Source organism: Lytechinus pictus, chromosome 5 (genome assembly GCF_037042905.1).
Source record: "Lytechinus pictus isolate F3 Inbred chromosome 5, Lp3.0, whole genome shotgun sequence".
In the NCBI taxonomy this organism is placed as follows: domain Eukaryota; kingdom Metazoa; phylum Echinodermata; class Echinoidea; order Temnopleuroida; family Toxopneustidae; genus Lytechinus; species Lytechinus pictus.
Genome location: NC_087249.1, coordinates 10219597 through 10237181, shown reverse-complemented (window position 1 = coordinate 10237181; position 17585 = coordinate 10219597). Strand labels below are relative to the sequence as shown.

At 36.3% G+C, this 17585-nt stretch overlaps 2 protein-coding genes across 3 annotated transcripts in view; one reads left to right on the top strand and one right to left on the bottom strand.

The window, feature by feature from the left end:
* The window catches only part of LOC129260531 (uncharacterized), a 31568-nt gene extending 26880 nt beyond the window's left edge, over positions 1-4688 (top strand). Inside the window, exon 13 of the mRNA XM_054898499.2 lies at positions 1301-4688. Within this exon, the coding sequence (XP_054754474.2) occupies positions 1301-1327 (27 nt within the window). The 3' untranslated portion in view covers positions 1328-4688. The remainder of the gene's footprint in view (positions 1-1300) is intronic.
* A 2220-nt stretch (positions 4689-6908) lies between these two features.
* LOC129261828 (centromere protein H-like) overlaps positions 6909-17585 on the bottom strand; it is a 35394-nt gene continuing 24717 nt past the window's right edge. For both annotated transcript variants that reach the window (XM_064099780.1, XM_064099781.1), the window contains 4 exons: positions 15247-15318; positions 13044-13267; positions 9454-9550; positions 6909-8812 (listed from right to left, as the gene is read on the bottom strand). In XM_064099780.1, coding sequence (XP_063955850.1) covers positions 8662-8812; positions 9454-9550; positions 13044-13267; positions 15247-15318 — 544 coding nt within the window. In that variant the 3' untranslated portion in view covers positions 6909-8661. The remainder of the gene's footprint in view (positions 8813-9453; positions 9551-13043; positions 13268-15246; positions 15319-17585) is intronic.

The window sequence follows — 17585 nt, the reverse complement described above, 5'->3', positions numbered from 1 at the left end:
TGTGGAACAGTATTGTTAGAATCAACATTATAAGTTGATACTACACTCTAATCGTCAAACCAAAATTGTGTTATTTCTTTTCTCCCTCTCCCCTCTTTTCGTCAGAATTGAGTTTCCCTTGTTAGGACTGATAATCTTAATTGCACTTTTTGTGTTGAATGATGAAAGACTGCTGGTTCATAAAGGGTTACACACATCTCCAATGTCATTTACATGTATGTTGAAATTGAAAAAAAAGCTCTGCACAATCTCTTGGTACATTTTTTGTACATTTTCTCGTGCTGAGCCCTTATTTCACAAAGGTTTACAATGGATTGTTAATTCAAATTTCTTTCCTCAGTTAAAATATATTACATATTTTACAAATCATTGACATGAAGAGATATATTACCTGTTGAGGGTCAAACAAAGCACAACTGCTTATATGAATTATATAGGTGTGATAAATATGCGACCAGCTACCCCAAAACCAACAACAAGGCGCCCAAAATGACTGTTGAGATTTTACTGAGTTAAAAAACGAACACCTGAGCTGTAAAATGATATATAACTGATCAATAATAACCCGCACACATATTTGATTGAATGCAGATTGCAGAAAAGTAAATTGAGTGAGTGCTTCAAAGAAAAAGGAGAAAACACCATTTGAAGTGCGAAGTTCACTCAAGCATGAGATGTGCACACTGTCTAATCTCAATGAACCTTCCAAGCAGTCCACAACATGTGTCAATGAAACTCTTTTTTTTCCTTCAACTTTACAATTTTTCAATTTTGTTGCTTTTTTAAGACCAAATTTTCTATTTGGCTATTTACAGAGAACCTTCCCTGGCGATTTATTGTTGGTTTTAGGGTGCCTGGTCTCTTACCTCTGATTAGTTGTTTCCTGACCCTGACCAGTGGTCATTGTTGAAAAATATTAGCATGCATCAGTGATCTTGATTAGTTTATGCTCTTTTGTGATTGATTGCGAACCTTTGTGTTAGGTAGCCCAGTGCCCCATCTTATGATTGATCCGATTAACCACAACCATGGAAAGCCAGCAATGTCAACATCTAAAATGCATGTTTGTTCAAAAACAAATTCTAGGTATGATGCATATTCATTCGATCATTCACTCATTCATTCATTTATTCATTCTCTTGTTTACAACGGAAATTGTGCAAAATTACTGTAGAAAAAGTATGACATTTTTTTATTTCTATATATAGTTGAGGGTTATCTGATCAATCGTAACTCTTTGGAAGACAGGGTCCCGATGTAATTTCTATATATTTCTTTCTTTTCTCTTTTTTTGATACAGTGTTTATTAAGGGACCCAGGCTTGTGAACATCTGAAGGAATAAATGCAGGCATTCCATCGCTACTTTGGTGGTCATACTTGCGTGGCAATATTAAAGCGACTTTCCATTGACAAATCATGGGGAAATCAAGGCTAATCTCAGAACAGAGAAAGGATTCAAGTCTTTCACTCAGCTGCATGCCTGGGGGTGTTATGTAATAGACGCTGGTATGTCTGGGAGGTCTAATATAGGAGAGCAGTAGTTAGTAGACTAACCAACAAGAAGTAAACTGCATGTTTTCACTTTGAAACATTAACTTCACAGAGGTTATTTTATTTTGGTTTAGGAATCAAGAGACCTGCTAAGAGTCTAGGAATTGGGATTGTTGGAAACTAGAACTGCGACGACCCGAAGTAAATAACCATCACGAGTTCGGTCAAATTTGTGCTCTCCGAACTTTTATTGCATTAGTCCGATGGGCGCTCATGACGGACGGATTATATTATGCAAGTCAATTGGCCTTTTGCAAATTTCATATTGATTCAATTTCCCCATGATATGTCAATGGCAGTGCGCATTAAAGCTGTCATTCCAGAGCAAGACGACTGCCATAATCTTCAAATTCAAGCGCTTCATGTGGGAGATCCAGCAATGTGCTGTAGATATCGGGATATTCTCTTTTTCCGTTTCACTTTTCTGCTCATCTTGTTGATATGTTCAGGCTGAAACTTTTATGATGGTTTCATTTTCTATAATTTCTTATGTTCAACATAACCTGAAGTTTCACTGTCGTATGCTTACGCCAGGGGAGCATTTCATGAAAGGACTTCTTGGATGTTTTATCCGACAAGTCCTGTTTTATCCGATTGATACCATAGTAACATTGCTTCTCAGCCAATCAAAATCAAGGAAATTTGTCAGATCTGACAATTTGTTGGACGAGAATGTTGATGACACACTCCCCTGGAGCACCATTACATAAAGAGCAAATTTGCCATTATGACACAAAATTGAGGAAATTTCTTGTTTAAACTATCGAACCCCAATTTCGAGTTCCTAGCCATTCTGACCAACCCCTCCCCCATCCAGATATCAGCAATCCTTTGCAAGAATGGTAATCCATAAGTAAACAAACTCGCCCAGTTGTAATCCACCCCACCCCATCCCCCCCTGGAGAAGTGACCTTCATAGCCTGGCATCACTGATAGGGAGAAAGGAAGAGAGAGAGAGGGGTATTATAAACATGCAAGAGTCCCGGTGGGTGTTTCGTAAAGCTGTTCGTAAGTTAAGAGCGACTTTAAGAACGGCTGATGATCCTTTCTTATGGCGAATGGTATATTCATTAGCGATGGTTTTGCACATAAGAAAGGATCACCAGTCGTTCTTAAAGTCGCTCTCTTACGAACAGCTTTATGAAACGGCCCCCTGAACTATTTTTGTTTTACTTATTGTAATTTTGCCAATTGTGGGTCATTTTGCATCGTTCAAACTTCCATTTTGATCTTCATCTAAATTTCGAATCGTTTTTGGATATGCCAATGTCCTAAAACAAATAGAATACAGATTCATTATTCGTAGCTCTTAATAGTTTGTTTATACTATTATGTAAGATGGACAGCTGCAATCCAACTCCACCGCTATGGTCATCAGCCTGTTGCCGTGGTTGCTGTGTGTTATCAGCTCTTATCAGCTGTCAGTCCACCCCTCCCCAGTTTTAAACGAGAGATATGAAAACTCCCAAAAACTGAAAGTGGGAGGGTAAATACCCCACTTGAGCTACCATTGACATAACACGCAAGGCAATGGGGTTCCTGTGTTATAAGCTGGTGGGGTATTTTTTAAACGGAGGAAACATGATGAACTACCATGGTAACGGGGCTCAGCAGCCAATCACAATGAAGGATTCCATGTCCGTTACAATAAAATGGAAAAGTTACCATAGTTGTGAGTCATGAAACGGCTCAGAATTGTGAATATAAACAACTCATAAATGTGGAGAATGGTTTTTTAAAAAAATCATGAAAATGTATGTTCACTGAAATATTGGCTTGTAAAATATCAGATAGCCTTGCCTTCTCAATTTATGGAATATCTGAATAAGCCATGTATTTCTTATTTGTATTGTTCGATCTATGGATAGTTCGTATTTTTTCTGTATTTTTAAAGGACAATATTATCTAGAGAGACATGGAGCTGGGTAGTGGGAATTTTCCTAGTTTTGTTCTAAAAATAGATATATCTATTATCTCCATGACTAGAGTTTGAAGACTAAGAAAATGGTTATATATGTACAAGTGCTATTCTGGTAATTATCAATTATTACTTATAGTACATGTAAGAGTATTTTTTTCTCTTAAAGCAATATTGTAATTTGATCTCTAAGAATAAATAATTTTGGTGTAAAGTGAATAAGATTATATCATGGTGTAATTTAAATCAGAATGTATATTTTGGGAGATATGTAGGATGCAAATGATTTATGTGTTGCATTTTTTTAATAGTAGTTTTATGAATTACACAAATTCTTTCAGAATCCTTTGGCACAAATTTGTCATTAATACAGTCATATAGACACCTGGGTGATCATGATTGGATTCTGTACGAACTCATTTTAAAATTGTTATCTTTGATATGAGGGACAATGGCTGAGTGGTTGAGGAATGGTCTCCTTGACTGGTGACTCAAGTTGAAGTCAAGGACATTATGGTTATGGCTCGTGCCTGTAGTAAAGCTTTCATTCTTTTTATACTGGATGGTGTTTGATAAAGCCGTTTGTAAGTTACTCGCAACTTCATGCACAACTTGCGACCATTATTAGTTGCTAAATCTTGGTAACGTTTCATGAAAGGATTAGTCAGATGTTTCATCAGACAAGTTTTGTTTTATCTGACAGTTGCCATAGTAACATGCTTCTCAGCCAATCAAAATCAAGGAATGATGTCGGATCTGACAACTTGTCAGACAAAATGTTGATGAAATGCTCCACAGATTATCAATCTTTTTTATTCCTATCAGGTGTAGTTGAAATTAATCTTTTTAGATTAGAATTATATTACCAAGCATTAGAATGGAAATACAATATTTTTTCAAAATTTGACGAGTTATATAAACTGGGAATGCACCCCCATTTGGGGTGTCTGATTCAGGGTAGTTTTTTTTCAGTCATGCTTTGAAATGTGTGCATAGAGTGCGTGTAAAGTGTGTATAAGACTTCAAGTGTGTATAAGATCATGTGTAACAAACAATCAGCTTTATCAAAATCCACCCAGGTGGGTGTTTCATAAAGCTGTTCAGAAAGTTAAAGATAAATGCCAGTTGTAACGATTTCAAAATGAGTTCGTACAGAATCCAATGAAATTACCACCAAAGTGTCTGTTTTTATAAATAAAAAATATGTGCCAAAGGATTCTGGAAGAAATTGTGTAATTGCTGAGGAATTAGCAAATAAGCACAGGATTCGGGTCAAGCGTGGGGCCGACATTCAAGGCAATGATAATACACTGTCCCACGTGCTTATCTGTGTTGGTGATCTTCAGTGTGAACATTTTTCAGCGTAGATTTCAAGATTTCACAAAGTTCAGTTGATGTAACTGTACCAGATCTAGATCCTCGATGATATGACAATTAAGCCTGGTTTTACAGACTTTCTCGTGAAATCAGTGTTTACTGCAACTACTTTCATTTATCTTTAAGAGCGACTTTAAGAACGACTGGTGATCCTTGTAAATGGTATACCATACACCAACATGTTCATTGGCGATGGTTTAGCGCGTAAGGTAGGTTCACCAGTCGTTCTTAAAGTTGCTCTTAACTTACGAACAGCTTTGTGAACGGCCCCCAGGTCTCTTTGAGTGTTTTAGCTGCTTGACCATTGATTGTTTACAAACTATGAAACAATCATTGAATAGTTTTTATTATATTTTCACAAATATGTGTGTCAATTCTAAATGTGGTTCATGCAGGGGAATTAAACTTATATGTCGGCGCAGCAAAGATGTTAAAGGTCAAGTCCACCCCAGAAAAATTTTGATTTGAATAAATAGAGAAAAATCTAACTAGCATAAAATTGAAAATTTCATCAAAATCGGATGTAAAATAAGAAAGTTATGACATTTTAAAGTTTTGCTTATTTTTCACAAAACAGTGATATGCACATTTCAATGGGATGCAAATGAGACAGTTGATGATGTCCCACACTCACTATTTCTTTTGTTTTTTATTGTTTGAATTATACAATATTTCATTTTTTACAGATTTGACAATAAGGACCAACTTGACTGATACATATAGTATTAAACAATGCCAATTCCACATGCTCAGGGAGGAATTAATCGTTGTTTCACTTCACAAGTTAGAATATTTCATATAATAAAATACAAAAGAAATAGTGAGTGGATGACGTCATCAGTCTCCTCATTTGCATACCGATCAGGATGTGCAAATAACTGTTTTGTAAAATTAAGCGAAACTTTATAAAATGTCATAACTTTCTCATTTTACATCCGATTTTGATGAAAATTTCAGTGTTATGCTTGTTGGATTATTCTCTTTTTATTCAAATTAATTTTTTGTTGGGATGGACTTGTCCTTTAAAGAGCTCAAAACCACGGATCTCTGAAATAGAGAAATTAGAAATTAACTTTGTGTTCATATATTACATCTTCAGCAGTACTGATGCATTGTATCGTTAGATTTTAAATGTATAGAAATTGATAGTTCTCACTACCGTTTCTTCAATTTGAACACGAGTTCCCTTTTTGCAAGGATAGACTGATGACATGACTAATTTGTTTCTTAGTCTTAAAATGTCAACTGAGCTTTTTATTCCTAATATTTCTAGGCTCTCAATTGACCCTCGAGTTGACTGTCACATCCTTTTAATGTTACTCTTTTTTGTCGCCTCACTCAATTTCATTACAAAAATTCAAGATTGAATTGAAATTTTGAATTTGTTATTTGCACTTAAATTGATTGGGTGGTCATAAAAATTTACTGTTCTAGTATGGTCTTTCACTTGTCAAGGAATGCTATGATCATTAGCAGGTATCTATCTTTCATAGTTTGAAAAAAAATGTGCAGGTTTGCATGGAACAGATATCTGTTTTTGTAATTCACTGTTGATAAATTTGATATAAGGATATTTATAAGATATTGTCATTACCTAATTCAAAGAAGTTTTAATCTTAACTGGACATTTGTGTACTTTTGATTAATATTTTAAGGAAAACTTAAAAAAATTGAAGGGGAATACAGATTAACATTTATCTGTTAAATTGATTTTCCGTTCATTAGGAATTCTTTTTGAAAATCGTATACTCTTGAAAGTCATAGGCTCATATTGGTAAATGAAGCAAATTTTCATCAAGCGGAATATTCCACCAATTTTTACTGCAATGTAAAGTGGTAAAATCTTTGCTAAATGAACGTGAAATATGATTAAAAAATTGGGGGAAAATATTTTGAAGCGCAGCAGACGTGTCACTGTGATTCAATTTTAAAAGGGTAAGGAAAACTATTGCGTGATCTATTGAACCGTCTTTCTTACTGCTAAGGAATCTTGAATCTCTTCCAGATTATGTTACCAAACAATGACAAATTAAATTGTATCAACATGTACCATTCAAGATATTGTATATATATGACACTTTTATTTATACAAAATAAATATACAAGCAAGTAGTAAGATAAAACAAAGATCTATATAGAAGAATTTCTCAAATTTTATACCTTGTATATTTACTATGATTGGTGCATATTGGTTGGGTTTATGAATAAAACAATGCTTTACTAATAAAGATTTACATCATTGGAATTGATTTTGTCTTTATTCATTGTATGTCATTCATGTAAATGGGGAAAACATATTTCAGGACTCACTATGTCACAATAGTGAAAACAGCATGAAAATGTTGAAAATAAAAAACACAAGTGTGATAATGCTTTAACAACCAAACAAAATGTGTAAATCATACTATTTGACAAAGATTCTTTTTAAGCCGATGTAACTTTTTGGATGTTTTGTTAAGAAAATCAATCAAGAATGTCTATGTCACTGCATCATACATTATCAGAACTAACAAGTGGGTGATTCCCAACACTTCAACCTGCTGTCCAAACAAGGATTTTCAATTTGTTTTGTTGTAATATGAAAGTACTACTGGATAGTCATATGAAAAGATGACAACCAGCAAAAATATGTTTTCCATTGATGTATTAGGGGTGAAAGTGTTGCGTGTTGTACGGGACATTTCTGAGTCCTGTACGACACAAAATTTTCACCTTTAATTCACCCATAATCAAACATATTGTGATTGGTTTTTAACATAACCCACCATAACTTTATCACTGACAAAAAAATTTGTATTGCTTAAGCATTCAGCTAAGAGACAAAAATATGTCAAAATGTCCCGTACGACACGTATGGAATCACCCAAGTGCTAAATAGACTATCAACATTTTAAACATGCTAAAAACAGTGTTGTTACACTCTCAAAACAAAAATGGCCACAAAAAAGGTCAACAATAGTTTCTCCTACCAGTATATTTCAGAACAAATCAAAAAATGTTAAGGTCATTTATCAAATATATCGAGAGCCAACTGACAACTGAAAATGTAAGGCTCCCTAACAAAAAAAGGTTAATGTCATGTGCTCAAATACTGAGAAAGCTCATATTTGGCTGTATTATTTTCACACACATTCAGAAAACAAATACAGAAGACCCATGTTCCTTTTTAAGCACCAAGAAAAACAAACAATTGGTCCTGATATTGAATTGAAAAAAGTCCTGATTCTTTGTTATTTTTTTTTAGAAAACTGCTTTAATTGGGTTGACGTAACCTCCAACAACAAAAAAACCTCAAAATGAGTCAATGTCACTTTGTCACACATTTTCAATCTAGTTTTAACTGTTGTCCAGGTCCAATCATGGTGTCCTTTAGGTTGGAGCCTTTAACCAACTTGATTGGTCACTCCAAATGATTAGTCCCACCATATTCAATCTTGATAATCTCTCATTCAGGTTCAATTTACCATGTTCTTTTTAGAGTGGGACATTAAGCCCACTTAAACTCAAAACGGTTCTTCAGTTCCATCTAGTTTGAACTGTTGTCAGAGTCCAATCACTGTGTTCTTTGGAGAGGGTCATTAAACCCAGTTGAACTCTCTTAAATAGTCCTTCAGTTCAATATAGTTTTAACTACTATCCAGGTCCAATCACTGTGTCCTTTAGGTTGGAGCCTTTAACCAACTCTGATCTATCTCTCCAAATGATTAGCTCCACCAAGTTCAATCCAGTTTCAACTGTTGTTCCAGATCCAATCACTTTGTTCTTTAGAGTGTGACAATTAACCCACTTGAACTCTCTCAAATAGTCCTTTAGTTCAATCTAGTTTGAGCTGTTGTCCCAGCCCAATCACTATGTCCTTTAGGTCCGGGTCTTTTGCCCAGTTGACCCCACTTCCGATGATAAGTCCCTGAAGAATACCCTTTTCCATGGCAACATGAGAGATGAGATCATCCAGTTTCTCTTGCCTGCATTGATAGGAAGGAAACCGTTATGAAAGAAAGATTAACACATTCACCATTCATGATATTACTGATATCTTCAATCGATATTATTTATTTACTCCTCTTCTGTTTAACAATATATGGTAACACAAATATAACAAAGAAGTTTTGACAATAAATCAGGTGTATACATTATTGAGCATAAAATCACTGGCGGAAGACGGACTGTCATTGTAGCACAATGCTCGAGAACTTGACAAACCAAAATATATCACAAAAATGTAAACATTGCTCCTGCGGCATTTGTTCTTGTCTTTATATCTCAGAGAGCATAGGGTTAGAGTTAGGATTGTAATAGAGTTTTTACTTCAGAATAATGTAAAGTTAAGGATTAGGGTTTATTTAGTTTTGGAGGGTAGGTTTCATGTTTGGATTGACGTGCAGATTTTCCATCGGAGCAATTGTCGCCGGAGCAAATGTCATGGTACCATAGGGCCACCCGTCTCCAGTGGCCAGTTTTCTGTTTGCCCAGGGTGGTCATAATAGACAGGATTTACAGTATTTTCCGATCTACAGCCATTTGTTGAAAAAAACTGCCAGTTCTTGAATACTGCACCCTAAAATATGGTATCCCTGTGAATGAAATAATGTAATAATCTTCTTACTCTTGTCGTACAGAGTTGCTTGGTTCAGCTACCTGCCTGTCCGCACTCTCCTTGCTCTGTAACTTCTTCATTAAGTCAACATTGGCAGCTTGAACATCTATAAAAGTACAGAAGATTGTGTTGCAAAGTTGTCAGGATGAAATCAGGCTGGAGGAATCACAAGTGCAAGATTTTAAAATGGGGGCATTGTGGTCTACTGGTTACCACACTGGTCTTTCAATCTGAGGGACGTGGGTTTGATTCCAAGCCATGGCGTGTTTTCCTTCATCAATAAATTTATCCACATTGTGTAGCTGAGGTGAATGGGTATCTGGTAGGAATTTATTCCTAGAAATGCAAAGCGCGTAACAGCTGCTCTGTTAAAGCCAGGGTAATTACTGTATACTCCATTACTGTGGAGCACTTAGAGACTTCTAATAAAATAAGTGTGAAGCGCTCTTTAAGCAAGTATAATTATTATAAATAATGTATCATATTGCTCATGTAGAATAAACAGGAAGAATATAACAAACAGATTGGGTGATGAGCATGGAGAATTATTACTCCTCTGAAATCAGAAAAGAAATTGGGGTGTTACATTATTGTAGGAGTTACTAGTATATAATTGTTGAAAATATATAAATTTAGCTTATATCCATGAATGATTTGTCTGCAATAACACTATTTGAAGTGGAGGGAGGCAAAGGTGTTATCTAATTAAGGCGCAAAGACCATGTATTGTCAGGTAAGCCAAACTAAAAGGTGTGGAGTTCAATAGACAAGAAATTTATTGAAAGGTTGAGTCGCGCCCATCAATAAGTTGATTTGAATTTAATAAATGAGACCCCTGTTTTCAACAGTGGATTCATTAATTCAACAGTTGACTCATTAATGAAAATAGCGTGATTAACCACGACAACAGGCATAAAATTAGAGCAATGTGATAAAAAGCATGCATCAGCATAGGACATTTTTTTTTAAAATATGCAGTGAATTAAGGCATAATATATACATGAAATCTGCATAAACCATGGGTTCAACTAATGGTTTTCAAAGCCACTTTTGTGAATTCAGGCTAACATGTTCCATGAAGAATCGTACCAAATCCAAAATTACAGGAGGAATAAGCAGAAACGTTCGATAATTCAGTTTATTTTGATTTCTGGAGTTGTGTCTGATTGTAACTTTGTCCTGCACAGGGCCCCTGGGGCCCCGATTCACAGAGTTACCATACTACTATGGTATTTTGCCACTGTTGCAACTACCATAGTCTTTGATTGTGATTGGCTGCTAAGCCCTGTTACCATGGTAATTGCGGTTGCCATTATGGCAAAGTTAATACAGTTGCAACCCTTTATGAAACGGACTCCACAGTCCAGTCTTACAAAGAGTTCTGATTGATCCGATCAACCTGAACTATATGGACATGCATCAATGTCATAATTTTTTCTACAGGAAATTTTTGTAAACAAAGAGAAGCACTCTGAATTTTCATGAAATCAATGAATGTATAAATATACATCATATATCTTTAAAATATTTTGAACATGCATTTTAGATGTTGACGTTGCATGCTTTCCATGGTTTTGGTTGATCGAATCGATCGCAACTCTTTGTAAGACGGGGGCCCCCTGGGGCCTATTTCATAAAGGTACAGCGTCAGCGTCAAGTCCCAAAACAGCGTCAAATTTTCACCTGCAGCGTCAAATTTAATATTTGACGCTGCAGCGCATTTCATAAAAAGTTGACGCTCCAGTGGGAGCGTCAACTTTTTACTGGAGCGACAAGTATGGTTACTGGAGCGTCAAATAGGGTTAAATATTTGACGCTGGTCATGGGGGAGCGTCAAGTTGACACTGTAAAGGGTTTTTCATTGTTAAGAATGGTGTACTTTGTGCTCAGGCATGCCCAAATGGCTCTTACAAGAGAACAGATATTTAGAGCAATGTCTGTGATAATGCTAATAAAGAAAATATTAATGTAATGCTTTCTAGTAGAAATGCTGTTTCTTTTTTTTGTTCTACCTACCCCCCCAAAAAAAAAAATGTTTAAAAATTCCTCCAAAACAGCAAATTTTTCAGTCTTTCCCAGGGCAGGCAAAGGGAAAAAAAGGGAGGTTATAGACATTAAAAAAAAAAAAAAATTGAGAGGAATTTTTTTTCTTGTGAGAAAAAATAGAGGAAGGTAGATCTATTATGTGGAAGTGTTTAATTCAAGGCCTAAATTAAAAAAGCCCTAGGCCATATAAAAGGTTACACTTCGTAATTCCGAAGGTCCGTAATTCCGAAACACGTAAATTGCCTATATCTCGATGTTCGTTAATCTGAAAACGTAAAAGGGTTCGTTAATCCGAACATTTGTGGCGTTATTCCGAAGGTTCGACAATCCGATAACGAAATAAGGTTTGATGTTCCGAAGGTTCGTTAATTCGAAAACGAAATAAGGTTCGTTGTTCCGAAGGTTCGTTAATCCGAAAACGAAATAAGGTTCGTTAGTCCGAAAACGAAAAAACGTTCGTTAACCATTTCGTTTTCGGATTAACGAACCTTCGGAATTACGAACCTCACTTCGTTTTCGGACTAACGAACCTTCGGAATAATGAAGCTTCGGAATTACGAATGTATGCAATAAAAAAATGATTGCTTTTTTTTTCTGTTTCTGACTTTCTCCAAAAAAAAAAAGTTGTGGCCATGGGCATGGCATTGTTGAATCCATTTACTGAATGGTTATTCACTGTTGAAACCGATAACTTAAAAATCATTTCCATTTTGAACAAAAATAATCTTTTAAGGTCATTTTTCGATGTTTCATGCATAATTAGAGCCTACAAATTTACTTGCTTCAGGGTGATCATACAGCACTGCACCAGCAGTGGGCCGCCGCCTGCCTTGTTGATGATACAACCAAGGAGATATTGATACAACCTTGCATTACCGACACAAATAGTCAAGTGTGGGACTGGGATTAAACTTGTACGGTAGAAAATTTGTTGAAGGTGAAATTTCGACCGGCAATAATAATAAATTTTCCCCCTTTTTAAAATAATTTTTTCCCTGGCATAGGGCTAAATTAAATCAATTCTCTGAAAACTTACACAATGGAGAAACAATGCTATGCCATCCTGTGACAAATTATATTTTCTTCTTACTCTCTTCTAGAATTGCAAACTATCGCCATAGTCTTGAGCCATCACTCTGCTTCAACTGCTAGTCTTATGCTGCAGACCCTGTTTGCAGCTGCTAAATAATAATTTCACTCCCGAAAAAATTAATAAGCAAAAAAAAATAATAATATTCTCTTTCAATTTTTTTTCTTCTAATTTTGCTTCTCAAAGGTGGGGGGGGGGGGGGGCCACGGGCCGGCTGTGCCCCCCCCCTGGATCCGACAGTGCTTTCTACCTAAACTTATGACTTGAATTTAAAACAAAAAACTGGAGAGAAAGGGGATTTCCCCCTAATCAGCCTCGTACATGACTATTCAAATAAATAGCTGGAAAGTCAAGCTGACTTTCCAGCGAATGTGCTTTTATGAAATGCAAAGTTGCTAGCATAGCTATCATAGCAACTTGCTATGATAGCAACTCTTTATGAAATGGGCCCCTGATCACTTACCCCTTGTGTCTTTCTTGCTCTGATCGATCTCATCTTGTAGAGCCTTACAGGTCTTGATGTGGGCTAGAATGTCTGAGGATAGCACCCTCTGTTTGTCACATAACTTCTTTGCCCAAGATGAGGGCTTCTCCGCCCCCTCCCCATTCTCCTCCTGGTTCTCCTGGCCTTCCGCCTCCGGTTGCTCAGGGAACAGGAGCTGCTGGTATTTATAGCCAAGCTGGGCACTACCAGGGGTAAGAACAGCAAAGAAGAGAAACAAAGTCACTTTCAAATTTGTGAGAGATATTTAATACAATCAATGCTTATGATTTACCATTAGTCTGCTTTGCAAACCCTTCACTCAAGTTAAGGAGTCTGAATGTACACCCTACAAAGCCTTGCGTACTGAGGCCAGCAAGTTTTAGATGTGCTAGTCTTTGTTTGAAGACCCATTAGTGTTCATCAAAGTTTCAATCAGGGTCTGTGTCTGAAGACTGATTTACCATATGTGGCAATGGCCCTTTCAAGATCTGGGAAATACATGTAGGTGCAAACAATAGTGTTCAGATAAATTTACACAAACAATAAAAGGGTGATTGAGTAGAGTCACTATTTGTATAAAAGTTGATTTTCCATCAAATAATACCCCAAATTAAAGCAACAAAAATTGAAAAAATTGTTCGAAACATTTGTTATTCTATATCAAAGGCCTGTGCCGATCAGATTTCCGTGGTCGCATGAAATCCAACTTGGACAGATTCCCCTGAATTGCATCATGTATTTCATAATATCAAGAGTGTCATGGTAGACCTCATTTGTGTCATTTGAACACTTGAGAAATTATTTGATCACATCATCACAAGGCTTATATTTTTAGATTATTGAGGCATATTCTCAGACCTTTATCCAGAATACCAATGGCATATACATGTTCAAGTGTGTTTTAAAGTCAAAGGAGAATAAAGTTCATTTGTATGAAAACAGAAAAATCAAAGAAATTTTTTAATGAAAGTTCAAGATTTATTGAACAAACAATAACAAAGTTATAACTAGATTTTAATTCGTCATGCAGAATTAGGTGGTCTGTCGTAGAAAGATAAATACTAGTAGATAAACAGACATATGCTACAGAGGTCTTCAAATAAGCAATGTGACTAAGATTTGTGATGTCACACAAATAAAACTCTCCCTTTTGTAAATTGAAAATATACCCCCAAAATAACGAGCTTTGCGCATTCTAATGACAGTACAATTGCTTTATTCATGATGTATTTTTTATAAAACTTGTATGATATGTAAATCAAAGAATTTTTTTTAATGAAAGTTCAAGATTTATTGAACAAACAATAACAAAGTTATAACTAGATTTTAATTCGTCATGCAGAATTAGGTGGTCTGTCGTAGAAAGATAAATACTAGTAGATAAACAGACATATGCTACAGAGGTCTTCAAATAAGCAATGTGACCAAGATTTGTGATGTCACACAAATAAAACTCTCCCTTTTGTAAAATGAAATTATACCCCAAAATAACGAGCTTTGCACATTCTAATGACAGTACAATTGCTTTATTCATGATGTATTTTTATGAAACTTGTATGATATGTCCTCCCATGAAAAAAACATCTGATAATACATGGATAGACTGATAAAATTGCAAGTTATGTAAAATATTTGTACAAAAGTAACTGGGGAGTTGTATAAGTGTGACATCACCGTTCAGTGTTGGTTGCATTGCCAATGAGAGGATGTGCACATCAGTAGTGATCTCAGCAATCAAATGCTAAAAAAAAAATATATTATTTGTTTAATTTGTTTCAAACTTTCATTGCTTTGTTTCTTTGATTTTTTTTCTTCTGTTTTCACACAAGCTAACTTGTTCCAAGAAATTAATTCTCCTTAACATACAGGACTATACCCAACCAAATAAGAGATCGACACAACACAAAAATCAAACAGATCTGTCACAAGGCAAGTGCTTTTCAGGACTTTTTCTTTGTATCAACCATAATCGATTGGAATAAGCTCCCTGCAGACAGTGTAAACTCATTATCCTTGATCTCTTTTAAAAACAATATAAATTTCAATTACGGTAGTACTTAGAGCCACTCCACACGTATCGTGCACTTTCACTTCAACTTTAATAGTGTGATGTGCCAATCCTGGTATTTTGCTACTAAACTCAATGATAGAGATAAAGATACAAGAATGTTCAAACCCTCACCTTCTAATGACGAGTTCTTGGATTGCAATGCTGGATTTCTCCTTGATGAACTCTTCTTGGAGTGCAGCAATCCTGAAAGATATTTAAATACATAGAAAGGTCGCATCTGAAGTGCTGTACAATATAGAATTTACATAAATCAAATTTCCATAAGTCAAATAATCACTTAAATCAAAGCATTTTGCAGACCAGGGGCCTGTCTTACAAAGATTTACGATTGATCCAATCAACCTCAGTTATATGGAAATCCATCTATGTCATAATTTTTCTACAGGAAATTTGCTTGATGTCTTTTGTAAGCAAAGAGAAGCCCACTGAATTTTCAAGAAAACAATGAATGCATGAATATAAAACATAATAATAATGATAATAATATAGCATTTATGAGGCGCCATTCTAGTGTCCTATTCAATGGCGCACTATGTATTACCCCGGCTGTAGCTCCAGCTGCTAAAGGCGTTTGGTGCATTCAAGGAATTAATCCTGTTGGGTACCCATTCACCTCACCTGGGTTGAGTGCAGCACAATGTGGATAAATTTCTTGCTGAAGGAAAACATGTCGTGGCTTAGATTCGAACCCATGCCCCTCTCATTGAAAGATGAGATTCGTAACCACTAGACCACGACGCCCCCACAAACATCATAGAAAATATTTCAACAAACATGCATAATAGATGCTGACATTGCTGGCTTTCCATAGTTGTGGTTGATTGGATCAATCGTAACTCTTTGTAAGATGGAGCCCAGACTATTAAAAAAATGTGTTATTTAAATCTTCAGTGTCAAATTTCTTCTAAGTCGAATAGCTTTCCTTGGTATCAAGAGATTTGACTTTGGCAGAGTCACCTGTGTTTGCATTTGAGAATATTTTGTTTTCTTACAACAAAGCAGTATTGTGCAATAATTATAATAGTTACGATTATATAGCCCTTAATACTTAATGTTTCTAAGCGCTTTACATTGTAATTATTATTACCCCAGTCGGCGGATCCTAGCATGCCCGCAACACAAACTATGCCTTTTCTCCACTCCCTGGGGAGCATTCCAACTAGAGTTCCAAGACTCGATTGCTAGGCATATTACACAGGCTTTCACTTCCTACCGGGTACCCATTTAACACCTGGGTGTTAGAGTGGCAAATTGTGGATAGATGTCTTGCTATAGGGTGCAAGACCACACTGGGTTTCAAACATACGACCCTCTGATTTACAAGGCGAGAGTCAGAACCGCTACACCACGAGTCCACGACACTTCTTCAATAGGGTGTGTTGCAAGAAACTCATATTTTCTATTTGGTTAAGTGCAGGGATGCCACTAGGTGTCCTCCAAAAATACTGAAACTTATCGCGGGCCGGGACAGTGTCCAAGAAAAAAAAAATTTAGGGGGGTCCACCTAAAATTTTGGGATAGACACATGTCACAGGTAAAAAATTGGACAAGCAAAAAAAAAAAATGGACAAGGAAAAAAAAAAAAAAAAAAAAAAAAAAATATGAGGGGGGGGGGGGGGTCCGCCCCCACCTCAAATTTAGGGGAGGGGGGGGGGAGGACCAAGTGGCTTCTTACCTTGTTGTGATCGATGACTTTGAAGTCAATTAGGTTTGACAAACTGACGGTAGTTAGTTGTGTGTTTCTCATAGAACGCTAGACCAAAAACTTCAGTCTCTGTATTTTGGTTGTTCAGCTGAACCGCGTTGGCTCCACTCACCAATACATAGACTGAAGAGTTGTTGGCCCGTACATAAAGACAACGTATCAGCTAACCCAGGGCCCGCGAGCTCCCTGGGCTAGCTGATACGTAACCCAAGGAGCTCCGGCCCGCTTTCCGGGCCGGAGCTCCCTGGGTTCCGTATCAGCATGCAGCAGTAACGTTAGATCTAACATTCGGCGGAAACCCGATTTTCGGATCGTTTTTGGTACATAAAATGTCACATTATAAAAAAATAATTACATCCAAACTTACGAGAAAATATATAAAATTCAGAAACATCGTACCTTAGACCGCAGTTACCGCTAATTCCTTTCAAATGATGATCAAAACTTAGTCATCCTCGATTCCTTCGTTGGTCATCGCAAGTTGCCATCTTGGATGACGTCATCATCTTTACAGACGTATTTACCAGTCGCTATTATACCGCGATTCGTGCCGCTGCTTTGCGCTTGTCTATGTGCGTGCGTTCGGAACTTGTCACTCGCATTGATTGGCCAGGATATCGATAATTCTAATCAGAAAGCCTTGATAAAAGCATAACTCAATGAACGTAGTAGGCAGTGCGCGCGTTTATAAATTATGTACTGTATAAAAGCAAATATCTCGAGAAATATCTCTCACTCGGTCGAT